This window comes from Muntiacus reevesi, chromosome 1 (assembly GCF_963930625.1).
Source record: "Muntiacus reevesi chromosome 1, mMunRee1.1, whole genome shotgun sequence".
Taxonomy (NCBI): domain Eukaryota; kingdom Metazoa; phylum Chordata; class Mammalia; order Artiodactyla; family Cervidae; genus Muntiacus; species Muntiacus reevesi.
This window is the reverse complement of record NC_089249.1, coordinates 137,068,983-137,094,415: the sequence shown is the minus strand read 5'-3', so window position 1 is coordinate 137,094,415 and position 25,433 is coordinate 137,068,983. Positions and strand designations below refer to the sequence as shown.

The 25,433-nt window shown below is 44.0% G+C and overlaps 1 protein-coding gene and 1 non-coding gene across 8 annotated transcripts in view; both read right to left on the bottom strand.

Moving 5' to 3' along the window:
- Window positions 1-298: 298 nt before the first annotated feature.
- Window positions 299-25,433, bottom strand: part of GNG12 (G protein subunit gamma 12) — a 132,878-nt gene continuing 107,743 nt past the window's right edge. For all 7 annotated transcript variants that reach the window (XM_065911222.1, XM_065911224.1, XM_065911223.1 and 4 more), the window contains 2 exons: window positions 6,301-6,413; window positions 299-4,158 (listed from right to left, as the gene is read on the bottom strand). In XM_065911222.1, coding sequence (XP_065767294.1) covers window positions 4,033-4,158; window positions 6,301-6,393 — 219 coding nt within the window. In that variant the 5' untranslated portion in view covers window positions 6,394-6,413 and the 3' untranslated portion in view covers window positions 299-4,032. The remainder of the gene's footprint in view (window positions 4,159-6,300; window positions 6,414-25,433) is intronic.
- Window positions 19,186-19,292, bottom strand: LOC136156702 (U6 spliceosomal RNA). The gene has a single exon (XR_010661189.1). It is a non-coding gene; the product is annotated as a U6 spliceosomal RNA (small nuclear RNA).

Sequence of the window (25,433 nt, the reverse complement as noted above, 5' to 3'; positions counted from 1 at the left end):
CTCCTTCCTCTGGGCCCTCACAGCACTGTGTCCCCCTGAATTCAGGCACATTGCACATGGTACTGTTAGTTTATACACGAGTCACTCCCATCTTCTTTGTTCTAGACTGTGAGCTTCTCACAGGCTAGTGTAAGCCTTATTCTCCTGAGTATACTCAGAGCTTTAGTTCCATACCTGGCTCTTAGCAGGTACTCAGAAAATGTTAACTGAATGAATGCAGGAGAAAGGGAAGAGAACTGGTCTTCTGTTAGTTTACTGAGCAAAATATGGGGAGGAAGATTCAATGAGCCAGACCCAGTAAAGAGAGCAATGGTGTTTTAATGAAACTTTTTCTCAAATCTGCAAACACATTAGTTGTGAAGTAAATGCTTTTATTCTTTCCAGAGAACAGATTTCCAAACAACGATCACAATATTTAGGTTAATAAGATGCTGGACAGATAAGTAGTCAAAGAATGTCCTAAAACAACAATCCCATCAACTAATATATCAAATGCAAATTTACTGAGACATCAAGAGAATATGTTTATAGTTACATGGCTACAAACAAGACTTTATTACTGTAATCAAGTTCATAAAACTAGAAAAAAAAGCCATATAACAAAAAGGCCTTTCATAAGCTATTAAATGGGCACACACAATAGACAAACCGATTTTATTTTGAAGCAGCGTATAGCACCAACATGTTGGCAGGACCAGCAGAGGGGAGGCCACTGGACGGAACAGGAGGGTATCAGCCATCAGCTACTTCAAGCCCCTTATTTTACAGATGGTGAAATGGAGGCTCAGAGAGATGGAGTGCCTTGTCCAAAGTCACACAACACAGGAACACAGGATTGGCTAGACAGTGATCCAGGACACCCAGCTCTAGGTAAGTGCTCTATTTTAACATACAGATAACTCTACTTAATTCAATGTATTTCTTTTTTTTTCTATTAACAGGTCTACCATAAAAAGTCAATACAGTCACAACACACTCTGGTATTATATTTATTGAAAAAGGACTGACATGTACTGTGATTCACTTCTTAGGCCTATATAGCTCTTAAAATTCAGAGTAATCACTCAGATGATACTATCTTAGTTGCAAATTGAGACAAAGGCATTTGGAGGGAAAGTTTGGCACATCTTCCACTACCTAAACTAACTTATGCCTCAAAATTACTAAATCATTGGTATACTTTTTTTGGATAGTTGAAAGATTAGTAAAGTACAAAAATAGTCCTAATAGAGAGAAAGCAAATTCGGTCTTTGCTTTAAGGGGTAAGTATGGCACTTTTCATTTTAATAATAAGGAAATGTAAAAACCTGATTCTTTTTAGGAAAAACTTACAGCTTGTGAACCACGTTGTATAGAAAGTGTTTCTGTCTGTAAAAAAAAAAAAAAAAAAAAGTGTGTGTCTGTAAAATACTTTGGAGTCATGAAAATTCTTGCCATGGTCCTGAGGCGTCAATTGGACTGATTAATGATGAACTAAAGAAGAATCAAGAATGGAAAAAGAGATCACTGTTAATAGAAGCAGAATTAAAGACAAAGTATAGTGAACATATTTAAATAGCCTCATAGATATGAAGCCAGGAAGTTGCATGTATATAAGTGATTGTGTCATTATAGTGGTAGTTTGGAAAAAATAACACACATTGGGCATTTGTCCATCATTATAAACCAGCTGCTGTCTAATAGTTAAACTGTGGCTTTACTAGTAGAATAAAGCCTGATAAATAAAAGTGACTTCTGCATATCATATATATGTATACATATATTTTTCTCACATAGACGTCTCATAATAAGTAAATCAACACTTAGCTACAATTTTTTCCCCCTTGGGTCCAGCATCAAAGGACTTGATATCACTTTTCTTAAACATGCCCTACACCTGGTTAGGAAGTTAGATGATGCTCATACGTGTAGCCTTTATGATATCTGGCTAGCAAAAAAAAAAAAATCTCCTGGGACCTCAAGTCCATTCCTTACCACTACAAGCATATTAACAAATATATAGCAAACCATACTTGTTTTCTAATAGGGAAAAGAACATGTTTTAGTACTAAAGAATAGACTATGCTTGCTACCAAAAATGTGTATATAATAGTATAATAAAAGTAATTTCATGAAAATATTTTGTAACAAGTTACATTATAAATATTTAAAGAAACATGATAAAAATCAGAGTGAAAATAAGATTAGTGTTCTGAAACTATCAGTAGAAAAATACACTTATTAAAAAAAAAAGAATGTCTCATTAAGTGAAGCAGTACATGTAAAGTTGTCTTCTTAATGTATATTTCAAATTTCACCTTTTGAAAGGAAAAAACCTTTCTCCACCAACAGGTGCCTATAATATTCTTGGAAACTGGGCCCTTAGCAGAGCCAAGTGTAGATGACAAGAAGAGAAGGGCAGTGGCATGATTTCCACATGATCCTGGGAGAATGAGGGCAGTTCACAATGCTGGATGGGTGACTTGCAGAAGTATGGAATAGGTTTGAGCAGTCTGGAAACAGTACTGTATTTGTTCACCCACAATTAACATAATACTCAGAGCTCGGGTGTCAGATTTAAAAACAGGCTTGCAATGCAGGGCAAGACTGTACAGAACTAGGGAAAACCATTGTAAATAATTCCTTCTCGGGGTTGAATCCTTTTTGAGAATACTTGTAACTTTCATGAGTAATTTTTAATGAATGGCAACTGAATTAAAATATCAAAGGTCTGGTGCATGGTTTGGGCCCATAAATAAGTGTTTAGAAATACCCTCTCCTCCTCTTAGTTAACAACATGTCTTCTGCCACAGGAGACAACCTTCTTTGGGGATCCCCACTAGCCATTCTGGGCGTGTGTGGCAGTAATATCCAGGCCCAGAGGAAAATCAAGGAACTGTGAGCCCAAGTAGTGAAACAAGCCCCTCTGATGTTGTCAGGACCAGGTAGGGATGGCGCGGATGCTGCAGATACTTGAAAAGAGCTTACGTGTCTGATACCTTTACATTCTTGGTGGGTTTCTTTCCCACCATGATCTACCCACTTGGGGCTGGGGAGGTGGACATTAACTCTGAAGAAATGATCTGGCTGCAGAGGAAAGATAAGAGGGAAGGCAGACAAAGCGAGCTAAATCACAAAGTTAGGCCACAAAGAGTAGCTGGTTTTCACGCATTCCTGCTGCTCTGTCTAGTTCCCATCGTTAAAGTAGGAACTTCAGGTGTCTATCCCCAATCCAGAGGCCATGAGCCCTGGGGCAGAGCTGCCCAGGGTGCCCCCAAGGGCCACCTCCCCTTTCCTAGAAAGACTCAGGATCACTGAAACCTGAAATCGCTTGGTGAAAGGATGCTCATATTATAAAAGGGCTTTTAGTTCAGTTTAAAAATTTGATTGGCAGGTCAGCACGGTTTCAAGAGGAGAGAGATGACTTCATTACTCAGCTACGATGAATACAGGCTGTAAGCTGTTCTTTTTGTACAATAACTACAAGAAAAGAATTCTACCTACACACAGCTTGAGATAAAGGTATAACTTCTGGAGTTGAACTGATAGTATGGAGGGAGAGACATTTTAATTGGGAAATAAGCTTTGAGATGTGTATATACAAACACACACATATATATACACAAAACACTTCTCACCCACATATACTGTACAGATTGGCACAACTCTATTAATAGACTATGACAAAAATTTTAGGACCAGTTATCCTTGGCATTTTAATCTAGATGACTGCTTAGGTAATTTAGGTTTTAACTGGATCACTGATATATTTGTTTTCTTTTTAAAGGCTAGACCAACTTTCCTTCAGCAGTAACTAATAGGACACTGTAGTTAACAAATGAAAAACAAGATTATTATTCTGTATTAATTGAGTAAAAGGCATTTTAGAGAAAGAAAAACTTGGAAGGTAAAGACTTCAGAGTCCATAATTCCAAGTTAAGAGCATTTTAGTTATTAGCAGTGGTTACCAAATAAGCTGAAGGTAAATCTTTTCAAGGAGCTGCTCATCATTTGCTTTGTTGAGAAGAGGGGAGGATCCGCTTCACTACTTCTCTATAAGATGGTGCAGGTCTTCTTATCCTTGAAGGGGTTTTCTGAAGTTGGTATCCCCATCAGCAGGGGGTCATTCCTGGCATGTTCCTCACAGTAGGACATGAGGTCCGCTGATGCCTTTGAAACCTGGTGTGTAGACAAACCCAAGGAAACAAAATATTTACAGGATGCAACCAGAGATGATCATACTAAGTGAAATAAGTCAGAAAGAGACAAATACCATATGCTATCACTTCCATATGGAATCTAAAATACGGCACAAATGAGTCTATCTACAAAACAGATTTATCGATAGAGAGTAGACTTGTGGTTGCGAAGGGGGAGGGAGGGAGAGGAATGAACTAGGAGTTTGGGGTTGGTAGATACAAACTCTTACATTTAGAATGGAGAAACAATGAGGTCCTAATGTATGTAGCACAGGGAACTATATTCAATATCCTGTGATAAACCATAATGGCAAAGAATATATATAAAAAAAGAATATATAAGCTTATAAGTAAGTCACTTTGCTATACAGCAGAGATTGGTACAACACGGTAAATCAACTGTTTAGATAAAAAAAATTTTTTTAAAAAGGAGAATATTTACAAACTTGAAAGGTATCTGCATGCTAACCCATTGGGTGGAAAACTGTTGGAGAACAGAATAACCAGAGTCTTGAAGTATCACTCCCAGGTTACCTGTTACATAGAAAGGGCAAAGGTACTTCCAAATGCAGAAATCTGGCAGATAAGGCCTTCCTCAACCAAGTGATCAAACTGACGTCAGCTGTCTCTTGGGCTGAGTAGAGAAGACATGCCACCAGCCAGCTAGTATTCCTGCCAAAAGCTTTAGCCCGAATTTGATCATCAGCAAACAATTTCATTTGCAGTGAGGCCCATTCTGCAAAGTGAGGGGCCTGGAATCTTCAAAACCAGACTGTGTGTCAGATATCAGCAGCTGCTCCTGAATGTAATAACTGTATTATAGTTATGTAGAGGAACATGCTCTCGTACTTAGGAGGCAAATGGTAAAGTATTAGGGGTGAAGAGTCATGATGTCTGCAAGTGACTTTCAAGAAATATCAGGAAAAATTACATCAGTTTTGTATGTGTGCAGAGACAGAAAACAAATATGGTCAAATGCTCATTGGTGAATCTTGGTAAAGAGTATATGGGTGTCTATTGTTACAACTCTTCTGTAGGTTTAAAATTTCTCAAAATAAAAAGCTGGGAGGAAGGGAAAAAGAAAAGCATCTGATTCAAAGAAAGGCTGTATCTTAGCTTCTACCCAATTAAAAAAAATAATTATAAGGCAGAGGAGAACAGAGTTAAAGCACTGAAATAAGGGCTCAGAGCCAAATCTCAGGAAGAACAGAGCCAAATTCTGGTAGTGTCAAGATTTACCATTAAAGATTGGGGAAATAAAAAGAGGGACAAAGCCAGCATGTAAAGATGTAGCACCTTACTTTGGCATGAGTTAGAAACGGAAATAGCACACCTTCTTCAGAGGTCTGGGTAGGAGACCCGTTAGAATCATCAGACCAGTGTCCTCAGGCCAGCTGAGCCCTGGCAAATACAGGACAGGCAGCCTCCTGTTTTGAAGACAGGTGACTGTCGCCAGGCCCAGAGGAATTTATCAGGTGACTGCTTCAGTATCTAGGAAACAGCATTACTCACAACATTCCCAAGGCACTCACTGCTTCGCCCTCTCTGGGGATTTTTGGGGAAACGACTTCTAAGTCAGGTGACCCATCAGATGCCTTCTGGTTTCCTCCAGGTCTCAACTAAGGCTGGCACTATTCGCTCTGGATGCAGAGTGTGGTCATCAAAGTTGACACACACTGAAAAAGTGCCTTCTCCTCAAAAGGCCACCGGCCCGTTGACTTGTCATGCAAGGCTCCCTCGGCTGCAGTGATAGCTCCAGAACGCTTCATGCATTCCAGAGGGCTGACGAGGGTGTTTATATAAATCCACCTGGAACCCCTGTCCCCAGGAAGAACGCAGCGCCAGAAGGCTCGGCCATGTGTGCCCAGGGAAGGCAAGTCCTCAGGAAATCCTGTCACGGGTTTTAGGTTTTCTGTCCAGACAGACAGGCTCACTTCAGACACATTGGCTTGCCCATGCTATGTAGAAAAGAAAGTTAAGACTCGGAAACTCTCAGCTTGCTCAGAGAAAATCATGGCACCTGGCTGAATTATATGGCATTATCTTCTTAGAAATATGGTCTGGCCTCAGGAGAGCAGAGGGAGATGGTGAGGAACACATCTGACCCATTCAAGGCTCTTACCTTTATTCTTTCGATGGAGGCTTCCATTCTCAGCTGCTGCACAGTCCTCCGCGCCTGGGCGATGTTGTTGGTACTGGCTGTCTTGCTCGACATCTTCAGTTAATGGTTTTCACCTGAAATTTAAGAGAACTTTTTTTTAAAAGGTGAAGAGCAGTCATCTTTAAGTTGTTTAGACATTCGTAATGCTTTGTGTTACTCGAGGGGAAAAGGATGCATTTCCGGCCACCACAGCTTCTTGGAGGCAGTCACCACAAAGTCCCTCGGAAGTGGGAGTGGGGGCCTCAGTGTTTAAGCTGGTAATACTCTTGAGCACCTTCATGAATCTTTCCTCTGCAGAAACCCAGTATGTGGTATGCTTGGTCGCTCAGTCGTGTCTTACTCTTGGCGACTCCATGGACTGTAGCTCGCCAGGCTCCTCTGTCCATGGAATTTTCAAGGCAAGAATACTGGAGTGGGTTACCATTTCCTTCTCCAGAGGATCTTCCCGACTCAGGGATCTAACCTGCGTCTCCTGTGTCTCCTGCATTGGCAGGCGGTTCTTTACTGCTGTGCCAAAAGCCAGTACTAGTAGTTTAATCCTTGTGCCCTATACGCAGCATAAAATAGCCATTCTTAGGACTTTCTAAGGGGAAACACACAAAAACATCCATGGTAATTTCAAGGCCTCCAGCACCCATGGGCCATGTCCCGTGTGCAGAGTAACATAATTACTGCCATGTACCTTAATAGAAGGTTTAGATTTCATTTCGTTTTGGCTCTCTGACCCAACTATTACACTGATGCGAGTCCTGGCAACAGAAAAATGGCAAATGAGAGTGCTTCTGGAAAACTCTGCACAAAGGGTGCATTTTTAGGAGATATCAAGGTTTGCAATCGTTTGGAGAATGTTAGACAGATAAGGAAGCCCTTATTCTGGAAAAAAGTAGGAACCTTTCAGCTGAAAGACTCTCAATGATAGACCTAAAAGTCAAATGGGATCCAGCCTCAAGCCTGAAATATTTAATGGAACTTCATCAGTCCCCTCCCCCGCTGCCCTCTCCCCCTGACTTTGATCTCTCTGGCTTCATCCTGGCGGCCAGGGCACTGGCTAACCCCACATTTCCACTGCACGTTCGTGGGCTGCCTCTCCTCTCGGGCCTGAGCCCGTGGCTTTCAGGCTGCCCTCGGTCTCTGTCTCCCCAGCCAGCTGGTGCAAAGCAGAGGAAACTTCTGGACCTTGAGCTTCGACCTGTTTAGTTGTCCCACGGCAGAGTCCAACAGGAAGGCAGGCTAGGGAAAGGCACTGCCCCATGCCCCTGCCATATATGGCCAGGACCTCTCTCGGTGCAGTGGCACCGGAAGAGATCGCAGAGCTGGCAGGTCTGGCAGCAGTGTGGCAGTTTTATGACTCAGAGCAGGTGGACAGTAGGTGTGTCTCCCCATGCTATGCACGGGGCTCAGCAAAGTCTGGCGCCGGCAGCAAACCCAGGCTGACTCAGCCTTCTGGAGGGGCTGCAATGCACACAGTGTATCTGCTATAAAGGCTCACACCACACAAGGCTCCAGAAAACAAACACCCGCAGCTCCGACGGCACCCACCGGAGATCGACTGCATACAGAATGCTCCGGGTGGTTGAGTTCAAGGACTTGGGTAGGGCTTGCACCCTCTGAGGTCAGAGGCAGCTTTGGGTCAAATGCCCAAACACCACTGTGCTTTTAACTGCCTGCAGAACTTTGAAGTCCTAATTAGCAAGCTTCATGCCCCTGGTTTGGACCCTGCCTTCCAGTTACTAGCTGGGTGAAACTAGGCAGGTTACTTAACTTCTCTGAGCTTATGTTTTCTCATTTGTAATATAGGGATACTGTGACTTTTGAGGATTCAATTCACTGGTGTACATGTAGTTTTTAGCAAAGGACCAAAGCACTCCACACACGCTGTATTTATCCTTGGGGGTCCCACCCAGCAGAAGTAATGGGAATCCCCTGTGTACCTATCTGCCTCCCCCCTGGTCAATAGGCCTCTAGGATTTTGAATGACCAGTCTGGGTGGGCATTGGCCCTAAGCAGTTCTGTGGCACTCTGGTGTCATGGCAGAATGGAATGGCTGGAGACAGCCATCTGAGGATTCCCTCAGAGTAAGGGAGCCCAAGCCACACAGGAAACTGGGAGCAGCCGTCATGTGACAGGACATGGTGGCCTTGCCTTGGGCGACTGGGTTGCAACACATTTCCAGACTAGCTGCCTCTTCCTCCGATTCCTCAGTCATCCTGCCACACCCAACGGAGAGGCCAAGGGTCTCCTGATGACTCTGCTCATACCCAGCGGCCTGGTCCAGCCCCTTCCATGCTCCCAGCAAGCACTTGTTAATAGAGCCTTTGAAATGGGTCTAAGGCAGCAGGCAGCCCCTCTGTGAACGGTCTGAGTGCTCAGATTCAAAACCACACTGGTTTTGTTCCCTAGAGCACGTTAAGCTGGGCTCCCCTGCCAGCTGGCACCGGTTCGGAGGATTGGCCCCCAGCCTCCAGAATGCAAATACGACACCCTTTCTGAGCCGTCTGTGGTTTCCAGGCTGCACCCTCAGGACTTTCTTAATGTTCCCTTCACAGGAAAATAACACCAAGCATTCTCTTCTTTGTCTCAACCTCCAGGGCATAGAGTTTCCAAGGCCTGAGCAAGTTTTCCTGTAACTGTGGAACATTTCACACACGTATCAGGCCTGGGTCAGCCGTGGCTCCCACCCACGTGGCCATAAGCAAATCGTCCACAGTCAGGCTTTATTTATAAAATGCTGGGGTAGGTCCTCCTAAAATTGGTGAGAAACTTTGCATCTGGTACGCAGAGGACTTAACTTCCTGACTGTATTACAGTCAGGATGAAAAAGAGCCAGCGGTTCACAGTTTATGCTTGCCAGCTTGGGGCCCTGACAGCCCTCCCCACTTCTGAGCTCTGTGTTCTCACTGGCTCCTTCACAGAGAGCCTCCCCTCAGAGGGCTGCCTGTTCCCTTCTATTGCAGACCCCTCTAGAAAAAGTTGTTCACTGGGCCACTGGAAAAGTACATCATTTCTTATGATAACATGCTTCCAATGGAGAAGTCAAATCAAAATTATATTGTTTTAACCCAAGGAGCCTCTTCAAGGAACTCGGGTGGCTGAGCTGCCTCACGTGTCTGAGAGCAAGGTCATGGGCTGCTTGACGCCGGGCTGGTGGGCGGTGTTTACAGGAGCGGGAGGTCTCCCGAGGACTTCCTCCCCTCTTGCAGCTGCTCTGCATCGCCTCAACAGCTGGGCTGGGGCAGAACCAGACAGAGAGACTGGGACACAAACATCTCTGAGTCTCTCTGCAGCCTCAGAGGGTTTCTTTGGTCTTCCCTCAACAGCATGGATGTCTGGTTGTTTGTGCTACTACTTGGATTAAAAAAACTTGCTTTATTCTTATTCCAAGAATAGCTTCCAAGACAAACACCACCTGATATTCGTATGGAACCTCAGCGCATAAATGTACTTTCATCTACATTCATCCGTGAAGCCTCACTCTCAGCCTAAAAGGTGTGCTACTTTTTCATCCTTGTTTTATAGATGAGGCAACTACAATTAGGAAAACGTGCTCCCAGTTCATCCAGGTCAGAGACTTGAACCAGCTCGTAAGCTTCTGTATCCTGGAAGCCACACTTGCTACTGTATCATGAAAGGATGCAATTCCAATTAATTAGATTCGCAAACACTCAGGGCATCACTGAACAGTCCATGATGTGGTTCCAATCAAGAGTGACCTTGACACCCCATTTACCGGGAGTTGTGGCCTTGCTGATGGCTTCACATTTGTACAAAACTCTTTCTGGTGCAGAAGGCATCTGTTTGTCTGTCTTGTGCGCTGGGAGACAGGTCTCCCCTGTCATATCCACAAGCAAAGCGAGAATGTTCTTGCTGCAGCTACTAGGCAAGGACTGAGGTTAGCATGTGAACATCGTGAGTCCCCAGGGGTCCTTCCTACCCAGAGGGGCCCAGGCCTGCACCTGCCCTGTCTAGAACCACAGGTCTGACAAAACCCTGGCTCTTGCCTCTGCAGCCTGGTTTTCAGTTTGACATGTGGCTGAGAGATTTGAATAAACACAGCATTAGTAGCAAAGGACAGTTAGCTATTCAAATGCTCTGCATTGGCTCAAATGCGATTATTCATCTGAATTCTCAGCTTCCTAGAAATTCCTAGGAACAAGATGTCACATTAGGGAAATGTGGGCATTTTAATCTTTGTCTAGAGGGGCCTGAAGCAGGGAGGGAGAGAAGGGTGGGGATGGCAAGTGTGACATAGAGCACACTCTGGCAGGAAGGCACCAGGAAGCCCCAGAATCTGAATCACAAGTCATCAAGGCCTGGACAGTAATTGAATCACTGGAGTGAAGCCAACATTCTAAGCAAACACACCCCTTGTGGCTGTAATAAAAGAGCAGGCTACAAAAAAAAAAAAAAAGAAAGAAAAAAAAAAGAGAGAAAATAGGTTTCCACTTAGCCTCTTATCCCTCCTTCAACTATCAATATCAATGTCTTACCCCAGGTTTCTTCCTGCACCTCACCTGCTAAAGGGCGACAGCAATCTATCTCACAGGCTTCTTGGGATACCACGCAGGAGCACCTACCACTAATGCACCTGGTACCATGGGCGTTTAAGTGTCAAGGGGGCGGAGAGATGAGGAAGGCCTGCAAAGAACAGTGGAAGACACAATTTGGGATGGAGAAGAGATAACAAAGTGATAGTGAGAGTCCTTGCTCTTTTAAATTTTGTTTATTTGCAGTGCACGGCGTGTGGGATCTTAGTTTGACCAGTTCTTTGTCTTGCGCCCTCTGCATTGGAAGTGCAGCAGAGTCTTATCCACTGGACTGCTCGGGAAGTCCTGATATTACTTTCCAAGAGAAGTATATATATAGGCTCAGAATAAGCAGAGTGGAAAAGAAAGAGAACAGTTCTCTCTCAAGCTTGATAACAAGACAAAAACCATGCATCCAATGGGAAACAAAGGTAAAAACTCAGCAAAGGAAGAGTTTCAAAGTAATCAGGCGGTAACACCTACTGACAGGGCCTTTGAAGGAATGCAGAGAGCGGACAGTCAAGCCCCTAAGAACTGGTTTTCTATTCTCATAAACACTTATTATTTTCTATCAGAGGCTACAGGCTGAATCCAGACTGCAGATGTGTTTGGTTGGGCCCCACACAGGGTTAACGTGTGTGTGTGTGTGTGTGTGTGTGTGTGTGTGTGTGTGTGTGTGTGTGTGTGTGTGTGTGTGTGTGTGTGTGTGTGTGTGTGTGTGTGTGTGTGTGTGTGTGTGTGTGTGTGTGTGTGTGTGTGTGCGCGCGCGCGCGCGCTAGGGGACTTGGGTTCACTCCTGCCCCCGATCCTTCCTACCTTGAGTGCCCTATGTGACACTTGTACCCTATCTAAACCTCAACTTTCTCATGGGAAGAATGGGGATAATAATACTTCTCTGTCTCAAAGGCATCAGATAAGCATGTGAGTCTGGTAAATATAGAGCAGCTAGTACCTGCATCCTCTGATTGCAGCCCAGGGTAGTGCTTTGAGCACCCACAGGCTCCTGTTCCCTCTCTTCCGGCTGAGCCCTGCTACTGCAGTGTCATCAGCTGAACTGCGTCCCCCCAAGTTTCATAGGTTGAAGTCTTAACTCCCCCAGAATTCAGAATGTGACTGTATCTAGAGGTAGGGTCCTTAAAGAGGTAATTAAGTTAAAATGAGCTTATTAGAGTGGGGTCCTCCTAGGAAGCGGGAATTTGGCCACAGCGGGGGACAGAAGAACGAGCATGTGAAGACACAGGGAGAAGGTGGGCACCTACAAGCCAAAGAGAAAGGTCTTAAGAAACCAACCCTCCCCAACACTTTAACTGCAAACTTCTAGCCTACAGAATTGTAGGAAATTAAATTTCTGTTCTTTCAGCCCCTCAGCCTGTGGCACTTTGTGTTAGTAGCCCAAGCAAACGAATATACCCAGGTGCTCTTGCAGCTAGTGTCTGGATGATGCAGGCTTTGCTGACCTCATGCATTCGAGAGGGATCTGGAAGGTGGAAGTGAGAAGGCCACTTTCTTGCTGCTCGGCTTATTTCTGATGGCTAATCAGGTGGTAGGCAACCTGCTCTTGGCAGAGGTTCTTCGCACCCCAATGTGCAGTCACTTGTAGCATGGTGCTAAGAGGCTGTGGGCTGCAGCAGCCTGCTAATTATGCTGCAGGGCCCCTGGGCGCCGGTTCTGTGGTGGTATCTAGAAGTTGTTCGGGGGGCTCCACTGAGAGCCTATGTCTCCATTCCTTCCATTGACTACACAAGCACACAATCCCCTATATTAAAGCTCATTCTGCTAACACCCCCAAGAGTGCTTTTGGTTTGCTGAACCTAAACCCCAACTGATTCACAACTGTTAATCTATTGTTTTGTAATCTGTAAATAGCTTACAAAGACTAGCTATGATTTCTACTTTCATACTATCGTTGCTGAACACACCAAATTTTACGACTTGAAAAGGAAAGCTAAGGCAGAATTCTTCTTCTTCCCAAACAGAGCTCGCAGGCAAGAAGGCCATGGGTAGTTGAACCTGTGACCAGCTGCCTGCATGTCCTGCCCTGCTCCTGTTCAGTTTTGAGAACAAAGGGCGAAAAGAACAAGTTATTGGCCTATGGGGATGGAAAGTAAGACAAAGATGAAGAAGGCCTGCATGGAATAGTGGAAGACATGCTTTGGGATAGAGAAGAGATAACAAAGTCATGGTGATATTCCTTTCTATTTTTTTGGCTGCACTTTGGGGAATGTGGGGTCTTAGTTCCCTGACCAGCGATTGAACCGCGACCTCTGCATTGAAAGTGTGGCAGAGTCTTAACCCCTGGACTGCCGGGGAAGTCCCAATATTCCTTTCTAAGAGAAGTATATGTAGGTTCAGAATAAGCAGAGAGAAAAAGAAAGAGAACAGTCTCTCTCAAGACCTCAACAGAGTCCTTCCTCTAAAAGCAGATGTTTTTATACTTGTTAACCCTTTGAGGTCCTTGTCTGGTATCTTTGATTAGTTGATTTTACCTGCCATCCAGGGCATCTGTGCTTGAATAATGATGATGTTACTGTCATCATGATAAAACTCAAAAAACTACCAGTACTTGTTGAGTACTGAAATATGTTCCAGGTAAGTAAAATCCAAGAATCATTTCATTTAATCCTCTCAGAGATAAATTCTCTTACCATTTCTGTTTTGTAAATGAAGCACAGAGAGATGAAAAAAGCCCTGCCAAAGATCACACTGAATTACGTAGCAGAGCTGGAACTCAGGGCCACCTGCCTTGCAAGGTCATCCTCTCCATTGCCACCCTATACTGCATGCCTCTGAACACTGAAAGACACAGGAAGGAATTGATAGAAAGCAAGGCCAAGCGTCAGCCCGAAGCACTGGACAAGGAAGACAAGGACTCCCTTTCAGGACCTGTTGCCCCTTCAGTTAGGTGGTCTCCACAGCAGTGACGGTAGAAGTGGGGAGTTCAATGGCCTTGAGAGAAGATCAAAGCAAAGAAGAACTGGGTGCACTTATTTTAAGAGAAGGACTGCCCCAGATTTCAGGTAGGACTATTGCTAAAGACACAGGATGGTTCCCATCCTCCTCCTGTGTCCCAGTGAAGCTGGCAGGAAGCCATGCGCCAATGAGCCAGTCCCGGGTAATAAATCAGAGGAGAGAGCTGCAGAGCCTGAACAGCTGGTTCCTACCTTCACTGTGTATCCAGAACACCTGGGGGCACTTGCTAAAAAAATCCCATTCAGTATATCAGAGGTAGGACCCAAGAATCTGTGTTTATAGGCTTCCTAGAGGACTCTGATATAGGCCCTCCTGAGAAACACTAGTGATGATTATCAGAGTCCTACCTCTGGGTTCTACCCACATTTATTTTTGCTTGAGTCTTAGAACAGGTCAGCTTAAAAGAATGCCACTTCCTACCTATACTTAACTTTTCAAAGGTCTGAACAAGTCCTGGAAAATTCTAACTCCTTCTCATGACCTTAACCTACAGGATTAACCCTCCCTCAGTTTGAAATAGTTCTTAGTACTTAATATCCTTCTTTGTAACTCAAGTCTAAATTTGTTTTCCTAACAACTACTTCCTTCTGGAAAGTGTCTCGTCCCTGGCATCCGGGATGCTAGGCTGCCCTGTTCTTGCCTGTCCAGGGCTATTCCTTTCTGCAGCTCTTGTTCCTTCTTCTGACTTTGGTTTTCTCAGGGGCTCAGTCCTGGAGGGCTGCAGAAAGAGCCTTTATAGTCAGATAAATTCAAATCCTGTCTCCTCATGGACTACTACCCAGAATTGCTTTACTTCTCTGACCTTCAGTTCCCTCATCTGTAAAATGGGAAGGGAAGGGATAATAATAGTACATACCTAATAGGGTTGAACCAGGAGGAAATGAGAGAACATATGTAAATTACTCAGCACCTGCCTGACCCACAGTGGTCCGCAGTGACATAGATGCTTGACCATAAAGGACTTTAGCTAAGACCAACACACTTCCCATGCATATAACCCTGACCTTTTACCTTAATTCCAATGTCTAAATAAAAGCCTATTTTGATTTACACTCGAATGCTGCACAGTTGCTTCAAACACAACACATCTAAAATCCAGTACAACATTGCCACCTGCCCCAGCCTTTCTCGTGTCCCTTTCTCAGCACCACTATTATTCTGGCCACAAGACATCTTTCCAATTCCTAAAACTGACCTTTGTCTGACAGAAATGTGAGCCACATGTGAGGTTAAATTTTCTAGTAGCCACATGAAAAAAAAAAAGAAGAAAGTGAAATTAATGTATTTTAGCTCAATATGACCAAAATTAAAATGTAAATTAACATTAAAAAACTGAGCTATTTTACTCTTTTTGGTACTAAATCTTTGAAACTCAGTGTGCATTTTGCACTTATAGCACATGTTCATTTGAGCCCCACTTTAAGTGCTCACCAGTCACAACGGCGGCCTAACTGGACAGTGCAAAGTTAGACCCTTTCACAGGGCTTCCCTGCTGGCTCAGACGGTAAAGAATCTGCCTGCAATGCAGGAGACCTGGGTTTGATCAGTGCAAATTTAGATCCTTGCACTTTCCAAATTCTCTTGATTCGTACTTTGACAAATCTTGCATTTAAACTTTTCCCCATTTTCCAGTTTCTATTTTACCTCAGTTTTGGCTCCCAGCAGCTCAAATTAGGACCATTGCATCAGTCTTGTAACCATTCATGTTCCTTACTTGCCTCCAATCTAATCTATCCTCACCAGGATATGCTCAGATAAAGTGCCATTTTTAGCTTAAGTCTCTCTGGCTCAGGAAAGTTCCAGGGACTCCCCAGTTCCCACAGGAAGAGTTCAAAGGGCTTAGCTTTGCAGTCAAGATCCTCCCCAATATTTCTGTCCCGTAATAAAAATCCTCATCCTAAAAGCAGTTTATTTCTGCCTAGAGCTTACTGTGTGCCAGACAGCAGCCTGTAAGTCATTGACTGGCAGTACATTATCCCAGTGAATCCTCACAGATGCCCTGTGAGAAATACTATGCATTTTCATCCCCGTTTTATAAATGAAGAAGCTGGGGCACAGAGAGGTGAAGTAAGTACCTAGTGCCACACAGCTAGCAAGCTGCCTGGCTGGGATTTGAGCTCAGGCAATGTGACTCCAGAGCCCCAGCTAGAGCCTCTCCTGCTGTAGCCTCAGGGGTCTGTCACCCCAGCCCTGGCTTTGTGGGTGGTGTTTTCAAGTTCCATCTGGAAATTTCCACCCAAGTTTTCTGCCTGCTTCTCTTGGCCAATTTATTTTATCTTCTAAAAACACTTATGTATTTTATTTGGCTGTGCCGGGTCTTAGTTGTGACATGCGGAATCTCTGTTGGGTCATGCAGGGTCTTTCATTGCAGTGAAGGGGCTTTTCTAGCTGTTGTGCACGGGCTTAGTTGTTCCACCACATGTGGGATCTTAGCTCCCCGACCAGGGATTGAACAAGCATTCCCCTGCATTGCAAGGTGGATTCTTAACCACTGGACCACCAGGGAAGTCTGTTGGCCAATTTCAATCCTCTCTTCTTTTAGGCTACTTCACATTTCTCTCTCTTCCAGGAAGGGCTCCCTAACTATTTTTGCTTAGTGACTAATTCCCCTTATAGATTCCTGCTATTAATATATGTTTGAAGCTCAGGGTCTCAAGGACTCCTAAGGGATGGCCCATGAATGAGATGGGGAGATAGGAAGAGTTGTGAATGAAGTCCCTAAAGCTATACACAAAATGTGGTATGTGTGCCTATGTTTTTTTTTCTGAAGTGAGGATTTATAGCTATCATCAATTGTCAAAAAGCGTCTGCAACCCCGTTGATTTCAATGCTTAACTGTATGTTATTTAATGCTTATTGGTAAGTAACTGACTTTGTGTGCATAGAGATTATCTTCCCACCAAACTGTGGGAAGTTCAGTTCAATAATAATAATTTAGCAAATATATTTATTCATCACTTACTATGCGCCAGCTACTATATCAAGTACTCTCTACAGATAATATTTCACTTAAAACTGTCTGCAACTATAAGGTTGAATGTGTTATACTTATTGAGACTGAAGCTTAGGAAGGTTAAGTACTTTCTGATCTTCGAAGCTCAGACAGCTAGAAAGTGGCAGAAACAGATTTGAACCCAGAGCTTTTCTGCTTCAAAGTCACACCCTTCACCAGGCAGGCGAGTTCTCTGTGCCATCCTCGCTCACATTGATTGACGCAGAGAACTGGGCCTCAATAAATACCTGGGTTAGACTAAGACATGTGATGTAGCAACCAACACAACACAACACATCAGCCAGTGTGAACCTATCACCCTGGGGTGTCAGCGTACCCCACGTTTGTTTTCCTAGAGACGGGATACACCCTGCTGCTCCTTCCCACGTGTACCCTGCAAAATACTGCCTGTTCCAAGCCAAAGGTTACCCACCTGCTTGGTTCCCTTCACAGCTCTGAGGAGCTGGGGTGGAGTCCCTGGGACTCCGACGCACCTGACCAGGGCCAGTTTCTGGGGCTGTGAACATTCACCTCCCGCATGGGTTGGCCACTTGAGTGGTGTCCAGATTCGGAGGGCAATGCCACTGTGCACCCTCAGGCTCTGCCCCACACAGATTTGCAGTCAGTGAAGGTGCGCTGAGGGAACAGCTCTCTGACATGCAAAGTAGGAATGCAGGGCTCCCCATCACCCAACCCCCATATGACAGGCCAGGGTCCAGCCATGCAGAGGCACATGTTTACCATCAAGACTGAGGGTGATCTTTACAAACAAGTTTTACTCTCTACCTCGCATAGCAAGACAAGATATGAGAAATGATGCGCTTATATCTGCATGGCGGGCTGAAGTCAGCTGGATGTCACATCTGTTTATTTATGAATGAATACATAAATGAACAGATGACTTCCATAACTAGTTAGTACTAAAGACAAAGGCTAACACTAACAGTGTGCTTTTTCTGTGCCAGGTACTGTGTTCAGGGCTTTATGTAAAGTTATTCTATTTATTCTTTACAACATTCCTGAAATGGAAACTACTATTATGTCACTAGTGGTAGTATAGTGTTAGTCGCTCAGTCGTGTCTGACTCTTTGTGACTTCATGAACTGGGGCCTGCCAGGCTCCTTTGTCCATGGAATTCTCCAGGCAAGAATACTAGAGTGAGTTGCCATTCCCACTCTAGTGGGAAGATCTCCAGGGAATCTTCCTGACGGAGGGATTGAACATGGGTCTCCCACACTGTGGGCAGATTCTTAACCATCTCAGCCACCAGGCAAGTCCTATGTCACTAACTAATTTTTAAGTTTTAAAAGGATATATGTGTATAGTCCAGATTTTAAACAGTCCAAAAGAGTAGGGAACAAAAACTAGCTGTCCTCCTACTCTAGATTTCACAAGGCAATCACTGTTACTAGTTTCTTGCGTTTTCTTCTGAAGACATTACATGCACATACAAATGTGATTACTCATATATCTGTTTCAAAATATACAAATGGGATTATGTCATATGCATTGCTCTATACCCTGTCTTTATTTTAATATACTTGGGGGTCATGGTGAAGGTGGTGTTATTAACTCATTTTTCAGATGAGGAAACTGAGGCTCTATAGGGCTGAAATCAACCCTGGTGCTCACAGCCATCACGGCACACACTGCACCTCCCGGCAGGTCCTATACGAGGAGCTCGCTGGGGCTGGAGAGAGGAAATGGGAATGATCAGAGAAGCTGATCAGAAGGCTGAGTTCCTGCCTTCCAAGGGCTCACTGCTTTGGGGAGCAAAGGATGCTATCTGAAGTGAGGAAGTCCCCTGAGCAGTGCTTCTCCACCTCTGAGTCAGCAAGTCTGGGCTGAGGGGTTGAGAGTTTGCATTTATGAGAAATTCCCTGAAGAGCTGAAGTTGCTGGTGCGGTGTGGCGACCACTCGTGGAGAAGCACTAATCTAGGGGTTCCTGGCTGGAGTCACCCCTACTCTCAGGCTCCTTCCCTTCACAGATGCTGAGCACCTGGGGGTACAATGAAATGGGCTCTTTGCTATGTTCTTCTGTCATCTGGAAAGCATTTATTTGCTCCCAAAGACACAGGCACTTCACCTTGAGGAAGTTATTCCTGGCAAGGGACGCAGGACCAATCCAAGGAAGGAGGCAGAACATTCCAGATGGCCATTCATCTCTTACCTGTGGCTATGTGGTTGATGGCCTTTTCCTCTTTTTTGTTTTTCTAATTATGAAAGCATGACAACACATTTACAGGAGACTTGGAAAATACAGAACCAAGTTATATACAGTTCTGCTCTATATTACAATTATTTTTAAGTAGATGAGATTTTCAGTTGAAGTTTCAATATCAAACTCTCAAAAATTAATTAAAAATAGGGAACGCTTCACAAATTTGCATACCATCCTTGTACGGGGGCCATGCTAATCATCTCTGTATCTTTTCAATTTTAGTATATGTGCTGCTAAAGCAAGCACAGTTGATGGCCCTTTTATCCCCAAACCCAGACAACTGGTGCCTTCTTCTTCATCTATGTGACCGATTGGTAGTTCTCCCCACCAGCCTTCCTGGGGGATCTGCCTTGCCACCCTCTCTAGCTCCCCAAGTTAAGCAGGGCTGAGCATTGTCTACAATAAGATCTATTACCCGGTATGTTGTCCACAACATAGCCATTCTACCCTTGTTCTTAGTGAGCTGACAAAGCAGCAGAATAGAGATATTTAGGATTCTGGTCATAAAGGCCTAGCATCTGATTGACTTTAAACAGAAGGGCATGTTTTCTACTACTGCTAAGCAGAGAGGAGTTCACCTACTTGCCCCGAGTGAATTAAAACAACCAACCAAGCAACCAAACACCTAACGGGAGAGTTGAAAGTGAGGCAGCAGGCAAATACTGTTCCCCACTTAGGTTAAGCAATTTAGTCATTCTGCTTTGAACGGCACGGCAGCTTGAATAAATGAATGGCACAGCAGCTCGAATGCACAGGGCACCGGAGTGGGTTTGAGAGAGAGAGGCTGAGAAGGACTGAGGCGAGCGGGTGCAGCTCACTGACATTTACAGCCACCAGCTGGGGCTGGGCATGGCTGACAAACAACGAATGTGGGTGTTACACTGGTATTAAAGGGCTTGTGATTCCAACGAGATGGACTAACTACTGAATATGAATAAGGAATATCAGTGGGCCAAAAGGCATGCCAAGTGCAAGCATTAGGAGCTTAGAGAAGACACAGTCAGTGAGGGACTGAGCAAGCAGACATGCACGCAGGACACAAGTCTTAAACGGACCAATCCCCTGAGGGATTGGACGGGTGATGGGAAGGAGTGAGGAGACTCTCTGAATGGTCACTGAGGGGGGCAGTGGAGTGAATGAAGGCTGACTCTGTTACGTGAAAACAGGAGCCACCAAAGGTTACTAAGTGGAATGACAGGCATGGGGAGTGTTATCAGAAAAACAATCGAACAACCTTACGCAGGATGGAAGAGAAGTGGGGAACTGTGAGGGACAAGTAGAACATTTCCGTGGAAGGTCTAGGGGGCAGGCAATTTGTTATAGATCATATGTTTGATCAGATGGAACTGGGTTGAAATCTGCACTCCGTGTGTACACAGAATGAACCACTTAGCCTCACTGAACCTCGAGGTGCTCTATCTGTAATCGGGTAATAAGAATGCCTACCTCACAGGACCATAATGATTAAATTACAGAAAAGACCCTGGCACGTGGAAACCACTCGGTGTTATCTATCAGCCTCACTATTGCTCTTAGGAGTTAGAACATACGATTTCAAACAGATGGAGGCAATTGGAATGCAAAGCAAAAGCTGGATACAAGAGGTAAGAAATGTGAGAATGAACAAGACTTCTCTCTTTGGGCTGAATGGGGATCAGCAGCCCGGAGGTGGCGGCTGAGTGCGGGACTCTGGAGGGAGGGCGTGGAGAGAAGGGCAGGGCGCACCCCTGGGCCTTCCCCGTGTGGGCAGGGACCAGAAAGGCAGCTTTAAAGGAGCAGAGAAGGGGCAGGGTGACACCATCACAAAAGCCAGGGGAGGAGAGGCAGGAAGGACAAGTTAACGCTGTGTAAATAGGTTTAGTCAGTTAGTCACAAATATGTTTAGTTAAAACACACTATATCCAGAAAGCACACTGGAAAAGAATATTCCACAATGTAGCTATCACCAGGGGGTAAGGATTTTAGGGGATTTTTAGTGTTTTGATGCAGTCCTGCAGTGTGCACATTTTTATTCATTTATTTTGCTCTTAATAGCTAATACTTGTACGCTCTTACACTTGCCAAGCATTGTTCTATGAGCTTTACAGATATTAACTTACTTCATCCTTAAAACGGCGCTATGAGGTTCTCACTATTGTTTTCCCTAGTTTAGGATTAAAGGAACTGAGGGAGGCAGATGCTTAGAACACAGACAGCCAAGGTCAGAACGAAGGTAAGTGGAGGCGCCAGCACTGTGACCCGGCAGCCTGGCTCCAGAGGCTGTGCTCTGAACCACGTGTGATGCTTTTATGATTAAAAAAAAAAAAAATCCCAGTAATAGTTATTCACACAGCCAAGAGGAGGGGCAGTTATTAGTCACTTCACAGGGGTAAAGAAAGGAGTGAGCAAGCCTAGCTCATGGAACCTGGTGACTGGGGGCCCCTGAGTGAGTGGTTTTGCACAGTGTGAAGGGAAGGGAGGTGGAAGGATAGGGGAGACCCATTAATTCGGAAACATGGGTGGTGAGCATGGGGCTTCCCCAGTGGCTCAGAGGTAAAGAATCTGCCTGTGATGCAGAAGATGTAGGAGATACGGGTTCATTCCCTGGGTTGGGAAGATCCCCTGGAGGAGGGCATGGCAACCCACTCCAGGGTTCTTGTCTGGAGAATCAATCCCGTGGACAGAGGAGCCTGGCAGGCTACAGTCCACAGGGTCACAAAGAGTGGGACAAGACTGAAGCGACTGAGCAACACAGGCACATGGGTGAAGAGCATAGGGGAATATTTCGAAAAATGTGGCTCAAAGTCTTCTAATTGTCAATGAAAATGGGAATCCAACTACTGGTGCAGCAACAACATGGCTGAACCTCTCAGACATCACCCTGACTGAAGAGAGCCCATCACAGAAGAGCACCTACTAGTTACATTTACATGCAATTCAAGGAAAAATTAACCTGTGGTGACAAACCAGAAGGGTGGGGAGACTGGGTGAGGAGGCAGATGAAGCAAGACTGGCCAATAATGTGTTGCTCATTGTTAAAGCTGAGTGGCAGGTACACGGAATGCACCCTACTTTTGTGTATGTTTGAAAATTTCCAGGGTAAAAAGTTAAAAGTAAGATACTATGATCCAAAACACTTCATAGCCTGTAACACAGTAATTACCAACACTGTAAGATGAGCTCTGTCATTAAAGTGTGGGAGATAGGTTAATTATTATCTACCGTTTCCTCTTCCAGATCACCATCTAGCAAGGATGTCCAATGTCCACAGTGCAGAGGAAGTAATTGCCTTTTGAGGAGTTGCAGATGGGATTAAGACAGACATGATCTGGGCCCTTTGCCCGCTGTATACCGCGTTCAAGCCCCAGGTCACAGATGCCAAAGGGTAACCTGCCAGGAAGCCCCAGGCCCCTCCGTGCATTCACCAACGAAAAACAAAAGGCCCAACTCTGGTCCAGATACCCATAACGTATACATGCTACAGACTACATAATAGGATATTTAATTTTTCTTTCTTCCTTCATCTCACCTTCTCCCCTGAAACTATAGGCAGGGAACATGCCAACGTCCAATCAAACATGTCTGGACCTGATTACGGCTTTGGAAAAAACAGTGTCTATCAAACTCCTGGAGTAACCAGCAAGATGAACGTTCCATGCTGGCCCTCACAGGTAAAGTACTTACTTGTTTGTTTTGAACCTCATGGGACCTGAAAGTGTACATATTTTCAAAGGGAAAGAACTGAAGATACAAGGGGTCCCTGAGGAAGCTTCTTGTAGTTATTCTCTATGTAAAAGGATTAGAACTCTTTCAAAGCAAACCTGTTGATTCTCTCCTTTTCCAAAAAATGTTACTTGAGGGAAAACATGGACTAGGAAACGAAGTCAAGTCGTTTAAGGTCCAAACCTTATTAGCAACATCAATGCAATTTAAATAAATTGGCCCCCAAAAGGTACACTTTTACTGCAGCTCAATTACTTTTGTAAAATTTCAGAATATCTCCGTTCATCTTAAAGGTGATATAAAATTCCTTAAAAACACGAATTAATTCAAATCCATTAAACTTTTTCTTACAATGAGATAGAGAACTTTTGAAAAAGAGGGCTGAATCAAGCAAAAGATAAATCGTGACAGAATGATAGTTAAAACCACTGGAAAGATGACACATTTAAATACACAGCATGTTACTACCAAGAGCTTGCTTGTTAAGGTTTGTTCTCTTAAAGGCAAGAATTTCACAAAACAAGATCATCAAATGGAATGCAGTGGGAAAGGATGCTGCCTGTAAACCCTGAAAAAGAATTTCTATGGCTACTTTCAGTCCCAGATTTTCCAGGCCAGAACTATGTCAAATATTCTGCTCCTCTTAGTGTGCTAGTAACTTACCAGACCACAGGTCCCAAGAGCTGGCTTTACAACTATGGTCATCATACTTCTCACAGATATTTGCATCTACTGCACCCACCAGAGGCCTTCTTTAATTCTCAGTCTGACGGTTGGCCCTTCAGGCAGCCACCCTGTATTACACAGTTCTTTACTTCTTCCATATGCTGTGCACATAAAATAAATACATACTGATTTGGTTTGTTATGGGACACATGGATGGCCTTGGCAGGAAGTGATGGCTTTGCAATTTTTTCCTCTTCATAACTCAGAAAACAGAAGGGAGGATATATTCCTCGGGCTGGACACAGAACAGGAATTCAATAAATACTTTATCCAATAAAATTGACAAGGGATCTGTGGCTGTATTTTAGGTGAGTGATGATAAGGGCCTGAACTCAATGTATAAAAATAAAAAGTCAGAATTTCTGAGACAAATGGGAATCATGTCACATTAAAAAAAAATTTCTTCAGATATTACTTCCTAGATATGTTATCTCCGAATGAAGAGGCTAAGTCAGAGAAACTCACGGTATTAGGCCTGATTCTGTATCAGTTAGGAACCATGACAAACATCTCAAGTATAATATTTTACACAATTCCTTTTGTGTCCTGAGCTCAGCTCTATTTGACTTTCCGAAGTGATCACTAGTGTGTATACTTTCCTCTTTCCTGTAGTTATGAGTGAGGGTGACACAGAGGTTGGTTTTAGGCTACCTGGTACCATTGGTTTCAAAATCAGCTCCTTATCTGGCCTCTGGCCTCGCTGGCACTTTTCCCCTTGTATCGAGGGCAAACATAAGAAAGTACAATTCTGATGCTGCAAGCGCTAGAAAGAAGGAAATTCCTCCAGATGGCTCCATTGCGTGTGCAGGTCAGCTGCTTACAGTGGAGCAGAGCAGGCTGCTTCCCAAGGACGATTCATGTTATGAGTGGCGCTGGGAGTCACACACACTTTCCAGCAAATATTAATACCAATACAATGACATTAGTGCCTTTTATTTACTCATGCATTTAACTGTAAAGTTAAACTTTTCTAACACTTAATGAGTCCAGGGAATAAATTTCTGAGACCGATCACAAGAAATCAGCATTTAGTGGTCCGGAACCAAATATGAGTTTCAGAAGGTTGAAGTAGATTCTATCAAAGTTTGTCCTTGGGGTATTTTCAGAAGTTCAGGAGATTCTTTGGAACAATTTTATGCATAATATAAGTAAAAATAAATGACACATGTTTACTTACATGTAGAAATTGTGAGACTGGTTTTAATAGACTGAGTAAATAAACACATCCAAGTCTTACAAACAGCCATTACCTGTCAGTGTCAACATTTATAAATGAACAAAGGCAGTAATCCCATGGTTGTGGGATGTTCATGCCTTCGCTTATAAATGAAAACCATCCCCAGTTAAATTCTAGGGAAATATAGCTACGTGTCACATGTAGAAGCTGCTGTATGTTTGTTATGTCATTTCTGCCTTGACCTAGTGTTGAAATCTGGTATTCTATTTCTAATGTGGTAGGTCTGGGGTAATCATAATGCCACCAAGATTGAAATTTATGAAATGCTTTCTCATATACCATCTATATCAGAGAGGGCAATTCTTAATTTTAATTTCTATTCATGGACTTGTGTGAACCTCTTGAATTTAACATGCAAATTTATGTGAGTAATAAGTAATAGATTTTTGCAGATAACTGGAAAAGTATAAGAATCTTCTGCCTTGCAAAACTCCTATTTCTTAGTAGCCTAACGGCTGCTTCCCCTCTTACTATTAGTGTAACTTTCAGTTTTAATAATTCCATATACTTCTTAAATAGAGGAAAGTATTGGTCTTTCCTCTCTGAAACACAACCCGTTTAATGACATTTTCTTAGAAGCAGATTATACCTGCCCTTAAGAGGCAGCATGGAGTGAAGCACAGAAACCACAAAGGGTCTAGAAGTTGGGTTTCTAACGGGTTTGCTTTCGGAATCACCTGGGCGGTTCTTTCAATGCACCCCTAACCTCCAGAATCAGAATT